Source organism: Salmo trutta, chromosome 24 (assembly GCF_901001165.1).
Source record: "Salmo trutta chromosome 24, fSalTru1.1, whole genome shotgun sequence".
Taxonomy (NCBI): Eukaryota; Metazoa; Chordata; class Actinopteri; order Salmoniformes; family Salmonidae; genus Salmo; species Salmo trutta.
In genome coordinates this window covers 19,491,609-19,513,153 of record NC_042980.1, presented here as the reverse complement: position 1 = coordinate 19,513,153, position 21,545 = coordinate 19,491,609, and the positions used below count along the sequence as shown (strand labels likewise).

At 44.0% G+C, this 21,545-nt stretch overlaps 1 protein-coding gene across 1 annotated transcript in view; it reads right to left on the bottom strand.

The window, feature by feature from the left end:
* LOC115160871 (parathyroid hormone 2 receptor-like) overlaps window positions 1-21,545 on the bottom strand; it is a 116,232-nt gene that overhangs the window by 17,125 nt on the left and 77,562 nt on the right. The window contains exons 8-9 of the mRNA XM_029711357.1: window positions 14,432-14,492; window positions 3,796-3,862 (exon numbers count right to left, since the gene is read on the bottom strand). Coding sequence (XP_029567217.1) covers window positions 3,796-3,862; window positions 14,432-14,492 — 128 coding nt within the window. The remainder of the gene's footprint in view (window positions 1-3,795; window positions 3,863-14,431; window positions 14,493-21,545) is intronic.

The following is a 21,545-nucleotide window of genomic DNA, read 5'->3' as shown; positions in this document are numbered from 1 at the left end:
GCAGAGATGGTTGTCCTTCTGGAAGGTTCTCCCATCTCCACAGAGGAACTCTGGAGCTCTGGCAGAGTGACCATCGGGTTCTTGGTCACCTCCATGACCAAGGCCCTTCTCCCCCGATTGTTCAGTTTGGCCGGGCGGCCAGCTCTAGGAAGAGTCTTGGTGCTTCCAAACTTCTTCCATTTAGGGAATAATGAAGGCCACTGTGTTCTTGGGGACCTTCAATGCTGCAGACATTCTTTGATGTCCTTCCCCAGATCTGTGCCTCGACACAATCCTGTCTCGGAGCTCTACGGATAATTCCTTCAACCTCATGGCATGGTTTTTGCTCTGACATGCACTGTCAACTGTGGGACCTTATATAGACCGGTGTGTGCCTTTCCAAATCATGTCCAATCAACTGAATTTACCACAGGTGGACTCCAATAAAGTTGTAGAAACATCTCAAGGATGATCAATGGAAACAGGATGCACCTGAGCTCAATTTCAAGTCTCATAGCCAAAGGTCTGGATACTTATGTAAATAAGGTATTTCTGTTTAGACATTTTTGCAAATGTATACAAAAAAAGTAAAAACCTGTTTTTGGTTTTGTCATTATAGGGTATTGTGTGTAGATTGATGATGAAAAAAAGTAATTTTATCAATTGTAGAACAAGGCTGAAACGTAACAAAATATGGAAAAAGTCAAGGGGTCTGAATAACTTCCGAAGGCACTGTATATCATTACATAAAGTAAATCAGCACAAGTACGAGTGTGAGTTATAGAACTCCAAATCTAATATAAGGGAGACTATAGGCATTGTAATGGGCTTCAAGGAGTGTTCCGAGTGTTGAGGCAGCATTCGATTCCAAACTCAGAAATATACCTGACTCATAAACGGAATCAGGTCATTGTTCAATTTATGATGAATGATCGTTTCTCTCTGAGGAAAACCTCTCAGTGACTGGTGAGAACAGCATTAAGAAAATTATTACTTTGGACATGTGTGGCAATCAGTTGAACGCCTTTGCCACAATATGATGAAATAATTGGAAAAATGCAAATAGTCGTTTATGTATTTAGGAATTTTGTTCTGAGAGGGCTTTTGGATTGGGGTTTCTAATGAAACTGAACATCCATTAATCACTTTGCATGAAAAAAATCATGGCAATAGGAATAGAAAATACATTCAACAGTAGTCTCAGTTTAGAGTGATTGGTTATTGTGCCATCCATTGCAGTGGGAACAGACTGCAATGGATGGAATTTTAATTTGATCATCTCAACCATCTTGGTGGGACTGTTGGGGCTTAATTTGTTTCACCATTCATGTAGCGTGTATATGTGACATCTGATTAAAAAACTCTATGATAAGCTATATGATCGGCCTTTGACAGCCTATTCTCACCATATGAGTGAGAATGTTTTCCAAATCCCATACTGGAGAGCTAGCCAGCCCTGAACTAACACACTTTCATTCAAATATTTAACTATTTAACTAAAAAGTATTCTCCCTGGACCATAATTAAATGACGAGTAGCAGGGCTGGATGGAAAGCCTTCAGACCCAGATCCAGTATATTCTCAGAAAATATATAATCTTTTCAGACAACCAATCTCAACCTCAGTTCATTCATTCCAGCCAGATTCTTTGATTACGTCCCAAATGGCACCCTATTTATTTTATAATGCACTACTTTTGACCAGGTAAAAAGGGAACAAGGTGCCATTTGGGACTTAACCTTGATCTCTTATTCATTCCACCTTACTTATAGATTCAGATCACCCTCCTCAGATCCCAATCACTTCATACTCCTTCATTTCAAATCAGTGTAATTGTATACATTCCCTCCAGTCTCAGACCCAAAGGGAACAGAGACTGAGACCAAAGCTGCTTACCGGCAGAGAGGATGGGAGAATAACTGATTAAAACAGCCGGCCACGAGGCAAAATTCATTTTAATGTAAGATTTAACAACGCACCTGCTTTCGAATACATAGTCTGGCTGATCGAGTAAGTGAAACGTGAACAGAAACAACATAAGGATTTAAATTATGTACAGTATGTTATTAATCCTACATGATCCGATCAGGTATTGTGAACTCCCACCGCAAAGGATAACACTTCAAAGTCAGTCAGACAGTCAGTGGAGTGGAAGCTGCAACTGGCAAATTGGCTCTTATGATAAGATACTGTAAGTGTGCCTCCAAAGGAGTTACTATTGTTCACATCGCAGTCTGCATAAAAATGATTTCCCAGAGTTAACACAGAGATGGCGGGGCAATGGGGGGCAGAGTTGAATGTTTAAACTCCATCAAAATCGATCATATTTTGCCGGAGTGCAATTTTCTTCCAGTTAAAGATTCTCAAATTTCTCTGGCTCGCTTCATTTATGCGAGAGACCCCCATAGACAGTGTAAGAAGCAGACATCGTCATTGTCACGCCCTGACCTTAGAGAGCCTTTTTATTTCTCTATTTGGTTAGGTCAGGGTGTGATTTGGGTGGGCATTCTAGTTTTTCTATTTCTTTCTTTGCCGGGCATGGTTCCCAATCAGAGGCAGCTGACAAGATCCCACAAACTAAGGTGGGAAAAATGCTGCCTAAGTATGATCCCCAATCAGAGACAACGATAGCCTTTTTCCCACCTTAGTTTGTGGGATCTTGTTTTTGGTACTGTGCTGTATGCCCTACTGAACGTCACGTTTTCGTTTGTATTTTGTTTTGTTTCGGTGTTCATTTAATAAATTAATATGTACGTCTACCACGCTGCACCTTGGTCCAATCCTTCCAACAACGAGCGTAACAGTCATACTGTGTCTGTTTCTTCAGCTTCTGAAACAACTTAGCTTGATGGGTCTCAGCAGGCAGGTCTGTGTGTCTAATCTTTAAAGCTCCCGATAACCCACACACTGACAAAAAAGTAGGTCGTCTGAACTAAATAAATACTGAGGCTGTAAACATACAGTATATACTTCATTGGTTGTCTATATTTTCTCCCAAGGATTTGTGTGCACTCTAGTCGTAATGATAAAGTAAGCACAACTCTATAACAAAGGTTTGAACCAATCAGTGAATCAAATTACACAACAAGACGTACTAAACATCATAATCATTATGTGTATATTATATACTCATGCCTACGATAGACCTAAAGCCCCATTATATTCTGGGAATTCGAATGATCTCTCGCTATCCTCCTATCTCCATTTCCTGCCTCTCTGGCCTTTGTCCTGTCGTGTTCGCAATTGTAACATCATGGTCACCAAGGTCATTAGAGACTTCTGAACTCATGTTGTCCCTGTCTGACTTTCATTAGACGCTGCTCAGCTCCTTGTATGGATTTACATATTTTTGACAATGTTGTTGTTATTTTTCTGGTAATGATATTATTACACATTCGATTCCAACTGTCAGGGAAAGGAGATGTATTTTTATACTTCATTGTGGGTGTTAACGGCTGAATAATTGGTGGGATCGTCAGATAAGCACATGCACACACGTATACATGCACAAACGTACGCCCACACATACCCTCACATAAACAGACGCACGCATGCACACGCTCTCACCTACGCATGCGCACATGCACACGCACACGAGAGAGAAAGAGCAATTATCATGTGAACTGAGTTTGCCTTTCCTGCTCTCATATCAGTCCGTGTCCCTGCCACAGGGGTGTTCAGCTGTGTGTTATGAAACAGAGAGAAACGTTAGGGGGAATAGTTGATCTATTTTCCTGAGGAAGCGTGTCATCCTGAAGCTGCACCAATCCTGAGACTGAGATTGCAGGCAAAAAGAAAAGCATTTCTCTGACTTACTCCGATGGCTGTCAGAATGGGAACCTGGTATATCCACTTAATGTTCCCAGCACTTAACTCCCAGCACCTAGAAAATAGGAGAGTAAAATAGATGGTTAAAAAAAGACAAACAATGAGGATAAAGTTAGCGGGAGTGAAGGAATAAATATGGGGTGATCAAAACAAAGAAACGGAAAGAGAAGTGGAGAGATGGAGAGAGCGAAAGAGGTGAAGAGAGAGAGAGAGATGCAGTGAGCTGGAGAAAGAGGAGAACTGCACTTAACATTCCTGGGGTAGGATAATGAACTCCATTAAGAGACTCCTCCATATTCATTACAGTGACAGACAGGGCAGTTAAAGAGAGCTCCATTGACTTCCATCAGGGCCAATGGCAAAGGCTATGTCTGCCTACCCATTCAATGTGAGAATGTGTTTAGCTTATTCTGTCAGAAAGGTTTGTTTACCCGCTATTTGAGCACACCTAATCCGGTTAGGGGTGTTTACTTCATGAATCGCAGAACGACAAGCTCTGAAAATAAAACACCCATCCCAGATTCTGGGTAGACATTCTGCTAACATGATTTGGAAGGTTTTTGGTCACACATTAGATAGGAAGCTGTTTGAAAAAGTCTGCAAAAGTCTTATTTTCACTCCAAAAATGTGCCACATTTATGTATGATAGCTAGCCATAATTGGAATTTGCACATCATCTATAAACAAACCAAGAACACAGAAATTAAATTGATCCATTTACACAGCCTTGTTAGAGAGAGAGAGAGATCAGATTTCCTCAGCTAACATTTGCAGCACTCAGCTAATTCCCCGCTCCGGTCCTTAATTAAGAAAGGTGCTAAGTAACAGCAGGGGGAAATGAATTTCCATGACTAATAGACAAGCAGAACAGGATTCATATTCCATTTGGGACATTTATGTAACAAACCAACTATTTTGTTTAGCTAATTGGCTACAGGTAAACTGTGTGACCCTTAATGGGGGCTTAAACCTCCCAGTTGAAACTTTTCCGACTAGTTTTATGTTCCTATATGTCATTTAGCAGATGCTCTTATCTAGAGCGACTTATAGGATCAATTAGGGTTAAGTGCCTTGCTCAAGGGCACATCGACAGAGCACACACACCTTGTCGGCTCGGGGATTTAAACCAGCAACGTTTCAGTTACTGGCCCAATGCTCTAACCACTAGGCTACTTGCCGCCCTGGCGTGAAATCTGTATCTCCACTGAGCTGTATCAGCACCATGGACAGAGCGTGGAGTGTGTGTGTGTGTGTAGGGGGGCTATGGAAAGTCACTGGGTGGTTAGGTATGACTCCTTTTGGTTTTCATAAAAAGTGAGAAAAACGCTGGTAGGCTATGTGAATAACGTGATATAATGCATCCGCCTGTAATTATCTTGCTTTAAAAAGCATTAGCTCTAAGCACCTACAGCACCCGATGTCACATGAAGGCCAAAAAGATCATCAAGGACATCAACCACCCGAGCCACGGCCTGTTTACCCCGCTATCATCCAGAAGGCAAGGTCAGTACAGGTGGTCAAACCTGGGACTGAGAGACTGAAAAACAGCTTCTATCTCAAGGCCATCAGACTGTTAAATAGCCATCACTAATCGTCTACCACCCGGTTACTCAACCCTGCACCTTAGAGGCTGCTGCCATATATACATAGACATGTAATCACTGGTCACTAGTTACTTCAATAATGTTTACATGCTGCTTTACTCATTTCATATGTATATACTGTATTCTGTTCTACTGTATTTTAGTCAATGCCACTCCGACATTGCTCGTCTTAATATTTACTTTTAGATTTGTGTGTATTGTTAGATACTACTGCACAGCTGGAGCTAGGAACACAAGCACTTCGCTACACCCACAATAACATCTGCTAAATATGTGTATGTGACCAATAACATTTTATTTGATTTGAGTAGCAGCATCAAACCACCAAAGCCGCTGCCAAGCCCAGCAGCGATGAAGCTGCTGAGCTCCAGCTAGCTATGCGTACCACCCCCCATTATCCTGGCGCTGCCAGGATGATGGCTCCACAGCCCCCTCCACCTCCAACCGTTCCTGACGATCTTGGAACAGAGGAGAATCCTACCCTAGCTGCATGTTTTCTGTCCAAAAACATTTATTAGCAACTGGTTCATAGGAAGAGAGTGGCTGGAATACTCGCTTTTTGCAGATGCAGCACTTTGTTTCCCATGTCGAAAGTTCTGTATTGGGTCCAATGCTAACACAGACAAGGCCTTCACCCAAGCTGGGAATTCTAACTGGAAGCATGCTATTCATAGTACCAAAGGATTCGCTAGGCATGCATAAAGCCAGGAGCATTTGAAATACACTGCACTATTGATAGAAAAACGAGTTCAAAGTGCTATGGGAACTGAGGTATCGACACTTGTTAAGGTTTGGGCAACTGGCAAGAAATTGCATGTATTTATCTGTGATTGTGGACATTATTGAGTTCCTTGTTTTAAACCAGCAACCAATGAGGGGGACATTAGACGTGATAGAGTCCAGAGGGGAGGCGGACAGGGGACTTTCTATGTCTACGATAGAATATACACTCAGAAAAGACAAGGCACTCGCCAGCAACCATACCCTACAGTACAATGCCACATTCATGTCACACGATATTCAGAATGAAATCATAGGGTTCCTGAGTGAGATAGTTAAATAAATCTGAGAATCTTAGCACACACTGAAGATAGACATGACCAAGCATCCTTTTGGATGGGAAAATGTATTGTACAGTTATGAATATAACTACTATTCCCTGAAGGAGGGAACAAGGTATACCATACTATGGGGAGTCAACGACCAATCATATTCTCCTGAAGAATTCTCATATCATATACTCCTAAACTCGCCCAACGGGCCAATGGATGCCAAGCCCTACATCGGAAGCCCCGCATTATTTTCCTCAATTCAGTACGGTCACTCAGTATAACATACTATGGGGACGTACAATCACACCCCAGGCTGGCTCAGAGGGTACCAAACTAGGAGGCCCATGGCAGCCCAATCACATACAGGTTCTACCAGCTCCAAAAAGGGGTTACAGAAGCCACCTTTTTCCCTAATACTTACCGGAGCAGCCTGAACTGTCAGAGCCTCATGAGGCCTGAACTGTCAGAGCCCCATATAGGGAACCATAACCTTCTGCAACTTGTCGCACAGATACGCTCCTACTGCAGCCCAAGTCCATAGACAACAATCACAAGTCCAAAACAACAGAACATCTGTCGTGACTTGGTAAAATATACAGGCGTAAAGAGCGCACCAGACATAGGTCACGCAACCTCTGTTGTTCACTAGAAGCTATTGGAGGAGGTGTGAAAGGGAACAGCTCGAAAGCCAGGGACCTGTAAGTCATAGGCGTAACCTTGGAAGAAAGAGCTGCATTAGGACATAACATCACTTTGGAGTCGCCAAGCGCAAACTCCAAACAGGAAGGGTGTACTGATAGCACGTGGAGATCCCCAACGTGCTTGGCCGACGCCAAGGCCATGAGGAGGACAGTCTTGTAGGAAAGGACCTTCAGGTCTACAGACTCCAATGGTTCAAACGGAGGCTTACACAGAGCATCCAGGACCAAAGCCAGGTCGGTGCCATAGGCTTAGACACTGGTCTGAGCAGACGCATGTCTTTCAGGAACCGCACCACCAGAGGATGTGAACCCGGGGTAGAGCCATTAATCCTGACATGACATGTCGAGATGGCTGCCATATAAACCTTCAGTGTGGAAAATGAAAGGCCCTTCAATGTGGAAATGAGCTCTTGCGAGAACATCAAAATGTCCACCAAAGAGCTCTGAAAAGGAGATACTCCTTTAAAACCTTTTCACGTGTGAGTTCCAAATATCTCTAATGGTTGCACCAGCTTGAGTTTTTTTATGCGCGTGATGTCGCGTGATCTCTCTCCCTGCTCCTCCAGGTATGATCCTGTTTTGTTTGTTCCTTTGTAGTTTTACGTAGTTTCCACTCAGTCATGTTCACACACACATATTCACGCATCCATGCACTTTACACTTTACAGGACAGTTAACCCGCACTGCCCTCAAACCAAGACACACTGCCTGCTAATATTTCAACTTGTCAATTTCAAATTATTCTTTTTTTTAACAGTTTGAATTGAAGTGTCTTCCGCCTCCTCACTAATTCACATACAAGTAGCCCATTTCACTGTTGCAGACAATTTATGTTTGAGGCGTTACTGAGCCGGACAAACTTCTCTCTTCCATGAGAGCCCAAGCACTTCCCCAGTGGTTCCCCAGATCAAGTATGCAGACATTTGCACATTCTTGCACAAACCTTTTCCCACCGGCAAATTTTCCGGCTTGTGTTCGGGTTGCCTTCATTGTTGTTTTCTTTACAAATAATAACTTTGGACATGTATGCATGCCTATCAAAGTAAGTTAATTATTTTCTGTGTACTGTGTTGTCGTTCCTACTGTAGCATACCTACCGTATAATGCATAATGTATTCACTGTTCTTTTCATGTTTTCAAGTACTGGTCACAAATGATGCATTATTGCATAGATTGCAATGGACACATGATATGTGTAACATACTTTTTGGAAGGTTTACTGATTATGATGAGCTAATGCTAAGATATTTGCCAGCTATGTGTGGAGCCATGTTTGTTGACATTATGCAATGCATTCGTGGTGTCACGTGAACGTCTGTCAGAACAAAGATGTTATAACAAAATGAGGTGAAGGGATCTTTCGAGTAAACATCCGGAAGTGACTGAAGGGAAGTGAATGATGGTGTCACATCTACTCCCGCACCCCCTCTCCGGCGCTCAACATTGCCGGTCTACTAAACACTCGTCCTGGCAACCCATCTTTACACACACCTGCGTCTCATCACCAGTCACACCTGGACTTCATTACTTCCTGATTACTTACACTTTATATAGCACTCTTTTGTTATCAGTTATCGGGTAGCATTGGTTATGTTTCCTTGTCAGACGTTTCACTTGTTATGTATCATTCTATCTTAGTTATTATTAAACTCACTAACTGCACCTGTTTCCTGACACCCTGCGTCAACGTTACAGAATACTACCTCAACAAATGGAAGCAGCAGTTAATCAGGACATCTCCCAGATGGTCAGCGAACAGGGACACCTACTTTGCCAACACCACGACCAGCTGGCACAACTGGGGATGACTATGGATGAGGTCCTCTGCGTTCTTAAATGTCTCAACCTTCCTCAAGGGGTGTCACCTCCAACAAGCAGAGAATTTTCTACGACAAGTCAACCCAGCGAGCCAGCACCCCAGCCCATCCAACAGTCCGCCCAGGTCAGTGATGCCTGTTTGTCCCTCCCGGACAAATATGACAGGTCTCACTCCAAATGCCGTGGCTTCCTACTCCAGTGCTCCCTCGGGAGCCCCCACCACCGAGAGGTCCAAAGTTGCCACGGTTATTTCCCTGCTGACCGGACAGGCGTTGGAGTGGGCTATGGCTGTCTGGGAGAGAAGGAGCTGGGTTCCTATGAAGGGTTCAGGGGGGTCTTTGACCATCCACCCTCGGAGGGCAGAGATGGGGGTGAGCGCCTACTCCAACTATGGCAGGATGGCCAGACAACAGCGGAGTATGAGCCGGTGCTCTGCACCCTATTCAGAAGAGGATTTGCAAAGAGATCCAAACGACAATCTAACCTTGAACACACTCATCGCGATGGCCATCCATCTGGATAACCTTCTTCGGGAGCGTCGGCACCCCCATCACCTCTCTCCCTCCTTCGTTGACCATTCTGAGTCAGAGCCTGAACTCATGGAGGTAGGGGCCACATGCCTCTCCGCGGCTGAGCGATGCCATCAGGAGAGAGTTAGGGCTCTGTCCCTATTGCGGCCAGGAGGAGCACCAACTTCAACGGTGCCCGGTACGTCCCAACTTAGAATCCAAGAGAGCAGAGGGACGGCCCTGTGATCATCAGTCTCCTGGGTTAGGTCGTGAGTACTCCATCATCACTTTCCACCAAACATTTTTTAGTATCGATTTCACTAGCTGGCTTTCCCTCATCTATTGTTTCTACAGCTCTAGTGGATTCCGGATCTGGGGGGAATTTTATTGACCAGGCCCTTGCCTCCTCCCTGCACATCACTTCATAGCCGCTCTCCTCTCCGTTTCTGGTCCATGCGACCATTGTGATCTGGCACGTCACAGCTCCACTCACCCTAACCATGGGACCCAAGCATCAGGAAAGCCTTTCCTTCCTCATCGCCTCTGCACCCATACACAAAGTCTTCCTTGAACTTCCGTGGCTCCAACTCCATAATCTCACCATCTCCTTGTCAGAGAGGTGGATTACCACCTGGGGACCAGGATGTTAGAGGATCTGCTTTCCTGCACCTTGTGGTTCCACGTCAGTGGAGGCCCTGTGAGTGTCTGCCAGCCCATCAATTGGTCCTCCAGTATCGTTGGTCCCATCTTTTGGGGCATAGATGTGGACATCCGCCAGACTCAGGAGAGGGAACCCGCTCCTGCCACCTGCCGTCTAGAGCACATCTACGTCCTCACAGGGGTCAGAGATCGATTGTTGACCTGGGCACACACATCCCTCACTGCTGGACACCCAGGTATCACCCGCACCACTCAATCACTTTGAGAAATACTGGTGGCACACTTTGGCACAGGACGTTGCACACTATGTCAATTCATGTTCAGTATGTACTCAATCTAAATCTCCCCGGTGCGCTCCAGCAAGAAAACCCCTTCCCGTGCCTCAGCGTCCCTGGTCTCATCTGTCTATTGATGTTGTCATTGATCTCCCCTCCTCTGATGGTTTCACCACAATTTTGGTGGTGGTGGACAGATTCTCAAAATCATGCCGTTTCATCCTTCTCTCTGGTCTCCCTACCACTCTCCAGGTCGCTGAGGCACTGTTCCAGCAGGTCTTATGACACTATGGCATTCCGGAGGACATTGTCTATGATCGTGGCCCCCAATTCACATTACATGTTTGGAAGGCTTTCATGGAGAAGCTGGGGGTCACGGTCAGCCTCACTTCTGGGTACCGGCCTCAATCTAACAGGCAGGTGAAGAGGATGAACCAGGAGCTAGGGAGGAGGAGTCACTGCCAGGACCGACATGGGGATTGGGCTCTATTTCCTTCCTTGGGCTAAATTCATTGCAACACTCCTGAACCAGGCTGACTCCCTTCCAGTGTGTTCTGGGTTATTAGCCGGCCCTGGCTCGGTAGACTCCGAGCCAGACTGAAGCTCCTGCAGTGGACGAGTGGTTCAGGCGCACAGAAGAGGTATGGAACGATGCACACGTGACTCGAGCACACCGTCCGCCATCAGAAAGGACTCTCCACCAGGAACCTCCCACTCCACCTGCCCTGTAAGAAGCCGAGTCCCCGGTTTGTAGGGCCGTTACCCACTTAACTACCAGATCTCACCATCTTTTCATGTTTCCCTCCTCAGGCTGGTGGTTCCTTGTCCCCTGGCTGATCCCATTCCCCATAACACCCCCTGACACTCCTCCGCCTCTCTTGGACATCGACGGGAGCCCCGTCTATGGCGTCAGATCACTCCTAGACGGTGCTGGGTTCTGAGTTCCGGTGGACGACATTCTAGATCCCAACATCATCCAAGAATTCCACCTTTGCCATCCGGACTGGCCCTCTCCTCGCCCTTGGGGCCGTCGTCGTCCTGTGGCTGGAGCCTCGCGTCGGGGGGGGGTCTACTCCTGTCAAGTCTACTCCTACTCCCCCTCTCCGGCGCTCAATGTTGCCGGTCTACTAACCACCGGTCCTGGCAACCAATCTTTACGCACACCTGCGTCTCATCATCAGTCTCACCTGGACTTCATTACTCCATGATTACTTACCCTTTATATAGCACTCTTTTGTTATCAGGTAGTATTGGTTATGTTTACTTGGCAGACGTTTCGCTTCTTTTGTATCGTTCTATGTTCGTTATTATTAAATTCACCAATGGCACCTGCTTCCTGACTCCCTGAGTCAGGAAGCAGACTCCCTGAAAAACAAATATGGCGGCGAGAACACAATCTATCGTCAGATTACTTTCAATTTTTTAGAAAGTGTTTTACTCAATTATTTTTATCAATGGTGAGCTCACCTGTGATGATATGAATTGTAAATAGTAATTGCTATTAGCTAATTCATATGGTTTCTGTCAGCTGAACAAGAATAGACTGACAAGTTTCAGAAGAAAGTCGTTTATTTCCAGCCATTTTGAGCCTGTAATCGAACCCATAAATGCTGATGCTCCAGATACTCAACTAGTCTAAAGATGGCCAGTTGTATTGCTTCTTTAATCAGGACAACAGTTTTCAGCTGTGCTAACATAATTGCAAAAGGGTTTTCTAATGATCAATTAGCCTTTTAAAATGATAAACTTGGATTAGCTAACACAATGTGCCATTGGAACACAGGAGTGATGGTTGCTGATAATGGGCCTATGTAGATATTCCATTAAAAAAATTAGCTACATTAACAATGTCTACACTGTATTTCTGATCAATTTTATGTTATTTTAATGGACAAAAAATGTGCTTTTCTTTCAAAAACAAGGACATTTCTTAGTAACCCAAAACATTTGAACGGTAGTGTATATATATTTTTGGTATTTTACCCCCTTTTTCTCCCCAATTTCGATCTTGCCTCATCGCTGCAACTCCATAACGGGCTAGGGAGGCAAAGGTCAAGTCATGCGTCCTTGGAAACATGACCAGCCAAACCGAGCTTCTTAACACCCGCCCGCTTAACCCAGAAGCCAGCCACATGTGTTGGAGGAAACACCATTCAACTGACAACCGGGGGTCAGCCTGCAGTTGCCCAGCCCGCCACAAGGAGTTGCTAGAGCACGATGAGCCAGGTAAAGCCCAGAAGCACCAATATGGTCATAAACTGACCTCGAAGCCACCCCCTGGCCCGGAGAAACCCGCTTCTGGCCTGGACCCTTCCATTATGCCTCGGGAGCTGCCGAGATGACCCGCAAAGGACTTTCATGGGAAAAGTCCCGGAAAAGCTGCGTCCTCTTTTTGTTTCTCCTCGAAATGGCCAGTAAGTACTCCATAGGCGAGCCAAACAACCTTGCTGGCGAAACTGGCTCATTCAAATATTGCAACCTGTCCCTCTCAGGAATCCGGGACAACGTCAACCAGAGGTGGCACTGAGCCACCACTGTCGCCCCCATACTTTCCCCCACAGCCAGGATAGTACAGCGGGACAGACGCAGCACAAAATGTACAATAGCATTGTGTCGAGAATCTCTGAAACCGGCTTCCTCGCCTCCACGGTCTTAATCAATATCTGCAGCATTATGACCATATTCAATGACCGGGCTGCCACATCCTCAGCCTGGTACACTTTGTCCAGCTGATCCCCCGAGAACTGACACTGTTTATTCGGAAGCACCATGCTAGAATAAGCCCCCTTTTTAGCCTCTGGTGCTAAGTAATTTGCCAGCTTTCTATCCAAATGAACCCCTAGGAAAATGAACCCTTTCTCCTCCATACCCTCTACATTCATGAACTCGCCATAATCAGGTAGCACCAGATGGCTGAATGAAGGGAATCCCAAGAAGTATTTTTGAACTTACTCTTACCACTGGCCATCTTACTCAAGCACTGGCTACACAAGCAGAGCAGAAAGTAGTGAGCTTTTAACAAACACAAAAAACAATACCAAGACCAAACTCGCAACATCTAGGGGGACGAGTACTCTCTCCCCACTAACAGACACCTAAGTGGAAGCTGAATCTCGTAGTCTTCGAGTACTTAAAAAGTGTTTAAATTGCGTGACACATTCTTCCTTCAGGCGCGCTGAAGAGCGAAGAATTAAGGTAATGAATTATAGCCAGGAAGGCGGGGCTTCAGAGGGCAGGCTCAGCATTGAATGATTTTAGTTTTAGTTTTCCTCAGGTTTAGATAATTAAATATCGTTCCAATGCAAGAACCCCAAAATATTGTGCCCTCTCGCAGATTTCAACTGCCCCCTTAGTCACTCTATCCTGGCACCGGGGCTAAATAAAGCCTGTTACCCAGCCAGCAGAATTTGTCTCGTACATGGCCGTGACCCCACTCTCCGAGGGTGTCTCAGGGGGAATGGGATATGCACTTGTACATGTGTGAAACAGGACAAATATAAGCACCCCCTATTTGACCTTTGAGGACTCACAGCATAAAATAATTTGTCTAGATTCATCCAACATATCATGCTGATACAGATGCTCAAATGAAGGCTGAGGGTGTGACATGGCAACACCTGGAGCGGAGAGCAAAATAATGAAAGGGATGGAGGCTCAAACCAATATAATTATCTAGAAAGCTATGAAACAGAGGTAAATCTACTCACTACGGTGATGTTAATTTAAATGTATTCACTATTGTGATGTTGAATATTATGATGTTTTGCATCCCAATTCCTTGGAGGAGATATGGTGCACTTGCTACTGGTAAGGGCACTCTACATAAATTAATATTTATATAGTGCATATGAAGAACAGGGGATGTATAATGGAAGCCTGCCAAGGTGCTTGCAAGGGCCATAACTGGAGGATTCCATCTGGTGAGAAGATCATTGAAGATAGCTATTAGATACGGTATCTACATTAATTACCTAAATACTGAATTTGGACTAGTGTCTCACTCACCTTCCATCTGCTAGTGTTACCCGGACAACTGCCCATGTTGCCACGAACAGAGCTGGAACACCTGCAATTGTACATGAGGAAAAGAACATCAGCTTTCTACAAATGTTCTAAACACTTACTAAACATAATGCAATTACTTAATTACTTGTTGCATTATTCTGTTCTTAGCTCACTAATAGCAGCTCTAATACTTCAGAAGCAGGCTAATTAGACAAACAATGAGTTACTCAACTCAGAAATGGCACTCTGAGCGTTGATATTTGAAAGCAGGATAATTGTAGGATTTCTCTTCCAGTGAAGGTGTTTTTAGAGCCAGCTAGCTAGAAAGCAGGAAGTTGTGACTCATACTCAACAAATGTCTTTCTTCCCGTTGGAGTTGAAATGTGTGAATAAGGACAATGCTGGGCCTAAATAGTTATACGATTAGAGCATAAAGTTCTAAGTCATTTCTTTTGCATTAGAACATCAAGTATTTATATAATGCGAGTGTAAAAACCATTGAATATAAGAGAGAAGATTTTCGGAGGACAAATTTAATCTTAAAAATCTTATATAAGCATTAAATTTGCATTTTTTTTAAACTTTAAACAAGAAAACATGCCGCTCTGCTGAACATGACAGTTCTATCATAACTTATTTACTCCAATACCTTCATATTTCCTTCACATAAATGTAATTACATGGTTCGTTGGATTGACATGGATTGCAATTGTGTGGTTTAACCAAAGAGACAAAATCACACTGATTGACTGTGACAGAAAGGATTGTTTGTCTGTTTGTTTGTGTGTGTGTGTGTGTGTGTGTGTGTGTGTGTGTGTGTGTGTGTGTGTGTGTGTGTGTGTGTGTGTGTGTGTGTGTGTGTGTGTGTGTGTGTGTGTGTGTGTGTGTGTGTGTGTGTAAGTCAGTGTAACTGTTTGTGCCTGCCTGCTTGCCAGCTATCTGCACGTGTTGTGTTTGTCAACAACAGGGTTGGGCAATAATTTTATCTCGGGAGCCACAGATTTTTTTCAGACCAATTTGTTTGTCCAAAAACAATAGAAAAATAATTTACAAAAAAAAAAATATATATATATATATATATATATAGGTCCATTATAACTTCTACATACTGTATATCTAAACTCAGTAAAAAAGAAACGTCCTCTCACTGTCAACTGCGTTTATTTTCAGCAAACTTAACATGTGTAAATATTTGTATGAACATAACAAGATTCAACAACTGAGACATAATCTGAACAAGGTCCACAGACATGTGACTAACAGAAATGGAAAAATGTGTCCCTGAACAAAGGGGGGGTCAAAATCAAAAGTAACAGTCAGTATCTGATGTGGCCACCAGCTGCATTAAGTACTGCAGTGCATCTCCTCCTCACGGACTGCACCAGATTTGCCAGTTCTTGCTGTGAGATGTTACCCAACTCTTCCACCAAGGAAGAGTGGTTCCTGGACATTTCTGGGGGAAAGGCCCTAGCCCTCACCCTCCGATCCAACAAGTCCCAGATGTGCTCAATGGGATTGAGATCCGGGCTCTTCGCTGGCCATGGCAGAACACTGACATTCTTTTCTTGCAGGAAATCACACACAGAACGAGCAGTATGGCTGGTGGCATTGTCATGCTGGAGGGTCATGTCAGGATGAGCCTGCAGGAAGGGTACCACAAGAGGGAGGAGGATGTTTTCCCTGTAACGCACAGCGTTGAGATTGCCTGCAATGACAACAAGCTCAGACTTATGATGCTCTGACACACCGCCCCAGACCATGATGGACCCTCCACCTCCAAATCGATCCCGCTCCAGAGTACAGGCCTCGGTGTAAGGCTCATTCCATCTACGATAAATGTGAATCTGACCATCACCCCTGGTGAGACAAAACCTCGACTCGTCAGTGAAGAGCACTTTTTGCCAGTCCTGTCTGGTCCAGCGACGGTGGGTTTGTGCCCATAGACGACGTTGTTGCCGGTGAGGTCTGGTGAGGACCTGCCTTACAACAGACCTACAAGCCCTCAGTCTAGACTCTCTCAGCCTATTGCGGAAAGTCTGAGCACTGATGGAGGGATTGTGCATTCCTGATGTAACTCGGGCAGTTGTTGTTGCCATCCTGTACCAGGTGTGATGTTCGGATGTACCGATCCTGTGCAGGTGTTGTTATACGTGGTCTGCCACTGCGAGGACGATCAGCTGTCCGTCCTGTCTCCCTGTAACGCTGTCTTAGGTATCTCACAGTACGGACATAGCAATTTATAGCCCTGGCCACATCTGCAGTCCTTATGCCTCCTTGCCGCATGCCTAAGGCATGTTCACGCAGATGAGCAGGGCCCCTGGGCATCTTTCTTTTGGTGTTTTTAAGAGTCAGTAGAAAGGTCTCTTTAGTGTCCTAAGTTTTCCTAACTGTGACCTTAATTGCCTACCGTCTGTAAGCTGTTAGTGTCTTAACGACCATTCCACAGGTGCATGTTCATTAATTGTTTATGGTTCATTGAACAAGCATGGGAAACAGTGTTTAAACCCTTTACAATGAAGAGCTGTGAAGTTAATTGGATTTGTACGAATTATCTTTGTAAGACAGGGTCCTGAAAAAGGGACGTTTCTTCTTTTGCTGAGTTTCGTTTTAGACATTCAAGTGGCCTGGAGTTTCTTTCAAATCACAAATAATAATTTCCCCCCAAAAAACACAAACCTCCGGAGCACACCCCTAGGCCCGGTTTCTCGATTGCGATGGAATTTAGGCTTGCGAGTGTTTTAACGATACATCTTTACTACAAAGATGTACGTAAAATGTGTTTCCCAAAACACAACGCAGAAAGAACGTTTGTTAAGTGCGTCGCTGGACCATGTACTGTATCGATACTGATAGGATTGAAAGTAAGGCAGAGCTGCTCTCTGATAAGCTTTCTTAATTCAAATCTTAATTTAACATTCTAATCATTCCACAATCCTGGCGATGGTTCAGGTCCTAGGGAGATATCACCTTTCTTAGGGGCTATATCAGCTTTAATATTGCAGATAGATTGTGGCTTCTATGAATATAATTGACTGCATCATTTCCAATTGTGCACATTGTAACACATCATGAAATATATTGAGGAAAAAATGTGATAGTGTAGCATACAACAATAGAACTCAATTGACTGAACATTATATTTATTTCAATATGACTGAAATATACACTGAATGTACAAAACCTTAGGAACACGACCTGCTCTTTCCATGACATAGACTGACCATGTGAATCTAGGTGAAAGCTATGATCCCTCACTGATGTCACCACCTGTTAAATCCACCTTAATCCGTGTAGATGAAGGGGAGGAGACAGGTTAAAGAAGGATTTTTAAGCCTTTATACAATTGAGACATGGATTGTGTATGAGTGCTATTCAGAGCGTGAATAGGCAAGACAAAATATTTAAACGTCTTTAAAGGGGGTATGGTAGTAGGTGCCAGGCGCACTGATTTGAGAGTGTCAAGAACTGCAACGTTGCTGGGTTTTTCACGCTCAACAGTTTCTTGTGTGTATCAAAATTGGCCCACCACCCAAAGGACATCCAGCCAACTTGACACAACTGGGAAAGGGAAAGGGGGATACTTAGTCAGTTGTACAACTGAACGCATTCAACTGAAATGTGTCTTCCGCATTTAACCCAACCCCTCTGAATCAGAGAGGTGCGGGGGGCTGCCTTATTTGACATCCACGTGATCGGCACCCGGGAACAGTGGGTTAACTGCCTTGCTCAACTGTGGGAAGCATTGGAGTTAACATGGGCCAACATAACTGTGGAATGCTTTCGACACCTTGTAGCTCATGCCCCGATTAATTGAAGCTTGTCTCAGGGCAAAAGAGGGTGCAACTCAATATTAGGAAGGTTTTCTTAATATTTTGTACACCTAGTGTACGGTGCATTCGAAAAGTATTCAGACCCCTTGACTTTTTCCACATTTTGTTATGTTACAGCCTTATTCTACAATTGATGAAAAACAAAAATTTCCTTCATCAATCTACGCACAATACCCCATAATGACAAAGCAAAAACAGGCTTTTAGACATTTTTGCTAATTTCTAAGAAATTAAAACAGAAATACCTTATTTACATGAGTATTCAGACCCTTTGCTATGAGACTCGAAATTGAGCTCAGGTGCATCCTGTTTCGATTGTTCATCCTTGAGATGTTTCTACAACTTGACTGGAGTCCACCTGTGGTAAATTAAATTGAATGGACATGATTTGGAAAGGCACACATCTGTCTATATAAGGTCCCACAGTTGACAGCGCATGTCAGAGCAAAAACCAAGCCATGAGGTCGAAGGAATTGTCAGTAGAGCTCCTAGACAGAATTGTGTCGAGGCATCAATCTGGGGAAGGGTACCAAACATTTCTGCAGCATTGAAGGTCCCATAGAACACAGCAGCCCCATCATTCTTAAATGGAAGAAGTTTTGAACCACCTCCTAGAGCTGTCCACCACACCAAACTGAGCAATCGGGGGAGAAGGGCTTTGGTAGGGTACGATGGTCACTCTAACAGCACTCCAGAGTTCCTCTGAGGAGATGAGAGAACCTTCCAGAAGCACAACCATCTCTGCAGCACTCCACCAATCAGACCTTTATGGTAGAGTGGCCAGACGGAAGCCGCTTCTCAGTAAAAGGCACATGACAGCCTGCTTGGAGTTTGCCAAAAGGCACCTAAAGACTCTCAGACCATGAGAAACAAAATTCCCTGGTCTGATGAAACCAACATTGAACTCTTTGGCCTGAATGCCAAGCATCACGTCTGGAGGAAACCTAGCACCATCCCTACGGTGAAGCATGGTGGTGGCAGCATCATGGTGTGGGAATATTTTTCAGCGGCAGGGACTGGGAGACTAGTCAGGATAATGCATCTTTAATAATATTTACATCGAGGGAAAGACGAACGGAGCAAAGTACAGAAAGATCCTTGATGATAACCTGTTCCAGAGCGCTCAGTACCTCAGACTGGGGCGAAGGTTCACCTTCCAACTGGACAACGACCCTAAGCACACAGCCAAGACAACGGAGAAGTGGCTTTGGAACAAGTCTCTGAATGCCCTTGAGTGGTCCAGCCAAAGCCTGGACTTGAACCCGATCGAACATCTTGACTTGAAAATAGTTGTGCAGCGATGCTCCCCATCCAACCTGACAGAGCTTGAGAGGATCTGCAGAGAAGAATGGGAGAAACTCCCCAAATACAGGTGTGCCAAGCTTGTAGCGTCATACCTAAGAAGACTTGAAGCTGTAATTGTTTCCAAAGCTGCTTCAACAAAGTACTGAGTAAATGGTCTGAATACTTACGTAAATATGATATTTCAGTTGTTGTTTGTTTTATAAATGTGCCAAAATTTCTAAAACCTGTTTTTGCTTTAGCATTATGGGGTATTGTGTGTAGATTGATGAGAATCTTTTTAAATACATTTTAAGAGATTTAAACGTATTCTACAAGAACCAATATCACTCGCTAAAAAGAAAACCCTATGGAACAATCCTTGGATAGCTTTTCAGAATTCATGGATGAATTGGTCTACATGGAAAACTAAAGGCATAGAAACCATAAATGATTTGGCCATAGGAAATACATGTATTTCCACGACAGCATTAAAAAGCCATTTTAGATTCACCAATGCAGTTATTTTCAAATACATGCAACTTAAAAATGTTAAATCACAAAATGTCGATTTGAAATCTTTTGGACATCAGAGCAATCTTGAGGGAATCCCACTTGAGTCAGAAAAGGATATTGATATGTAAGCTATACAAACCTTGCAGAGAGCCTATCAAACTCAAAATATCTTTAAAAAATCTAAACTATTGTAAACAAGACTTAAAAGGAACTGATACTGGCACAAGATGGAAGGAAGGTTGGAACGTGACTAACGAAAATGTACACTTAATCCAGTAAAAACGAATTAAGAAATTATAAAGCACAACGGCAGTCATGTCTTAAGTGTAAAATGAACAATGACTCAATAATCCATGCCTTCTTGGAAAAGTCAACAAGGTATGGGTGGAGTTAGAAAGTTGGCTGTCAGAAGTATTACAATGTAAATGTACTTTTAATCCATCTGTCTGTGTCACGACTTCTGCCGAAGTCGGTCCCTCTCCTTGTTTGGGCGGCGTTCGGCGGTCGACGTCACCGACCTTCTAGCCATCGCCGATCCACTTTTCATTTTCCATTGGTTTTGTCTTGTCTTCCATCACACCTGGTTCCAATTCCATCAATTACATGTTATGTATTTAACCCTCTGTTCCCCCCCTTGTCCTTGTCCGTAATTGTTTGTTGTCAGTGCTTGTGCACGTTATGTTCTGGTGTGCGTCGGGTTATGTACCCATTTATTTTATTGTTCTGTATCCGGTGGGTTTTGATGATTAAACTGAGCCGTTGGAAACACAGTTTTGCTCTCCTGTGTCTGGCTTCTCTGCCGCCAGTACGCACCCCTGACAGTCTGCATATTTCAACACATGGCATATGAGGGTGCAGTGAGATACCCGATGAGTCGGATGATACTTTTCTGGTCAATCATCTTGAAAAAACGTATACTTAACTGGAAATCAGCCAATCCTTCGCCCTTAACACAATTGGAAGGTTAAATGCTTCATTATCTAAATGTTGAAAGTGCGTGGACGACGGACTAGTGCAGTTTGAGGCCATGTGGCGTAGAGTGATGCGGACGCTGGATATTGGGGGTGTGAGAATGTGTGTCTGGGCAGGTGTGATGTAGTTGTCGTGGTGTAAAGTACTTAAGTAAAAATCCTTTAAAGTATTACTTAAGTCATTTTTGGTGTATCTGTACTTTGCTATTTATATTTTTGACAACTTTTACTTTTTCCTCACTACATTCTGAAAGAAAAGAAATGTACTTTTTATTCCATGCATTTTCCCTGACACCCAAAACTACTCTCTACATTTTGAATGCTTAGCAGCACAGGAAAATGTTCAAATTCCCACACTTATCAAGAGAACATCCCTGGTCATCCCTACTGCCTCTGATCTGGCGGACTCACTAAACACACATTCTTTGTTTGTAAATTATGCCTGAGTGTTGGAGTGTACCCCTGGCTATCCATAAATAAAATGTAAAAAATAAAATGGTGCCATGTGGTTTGCTA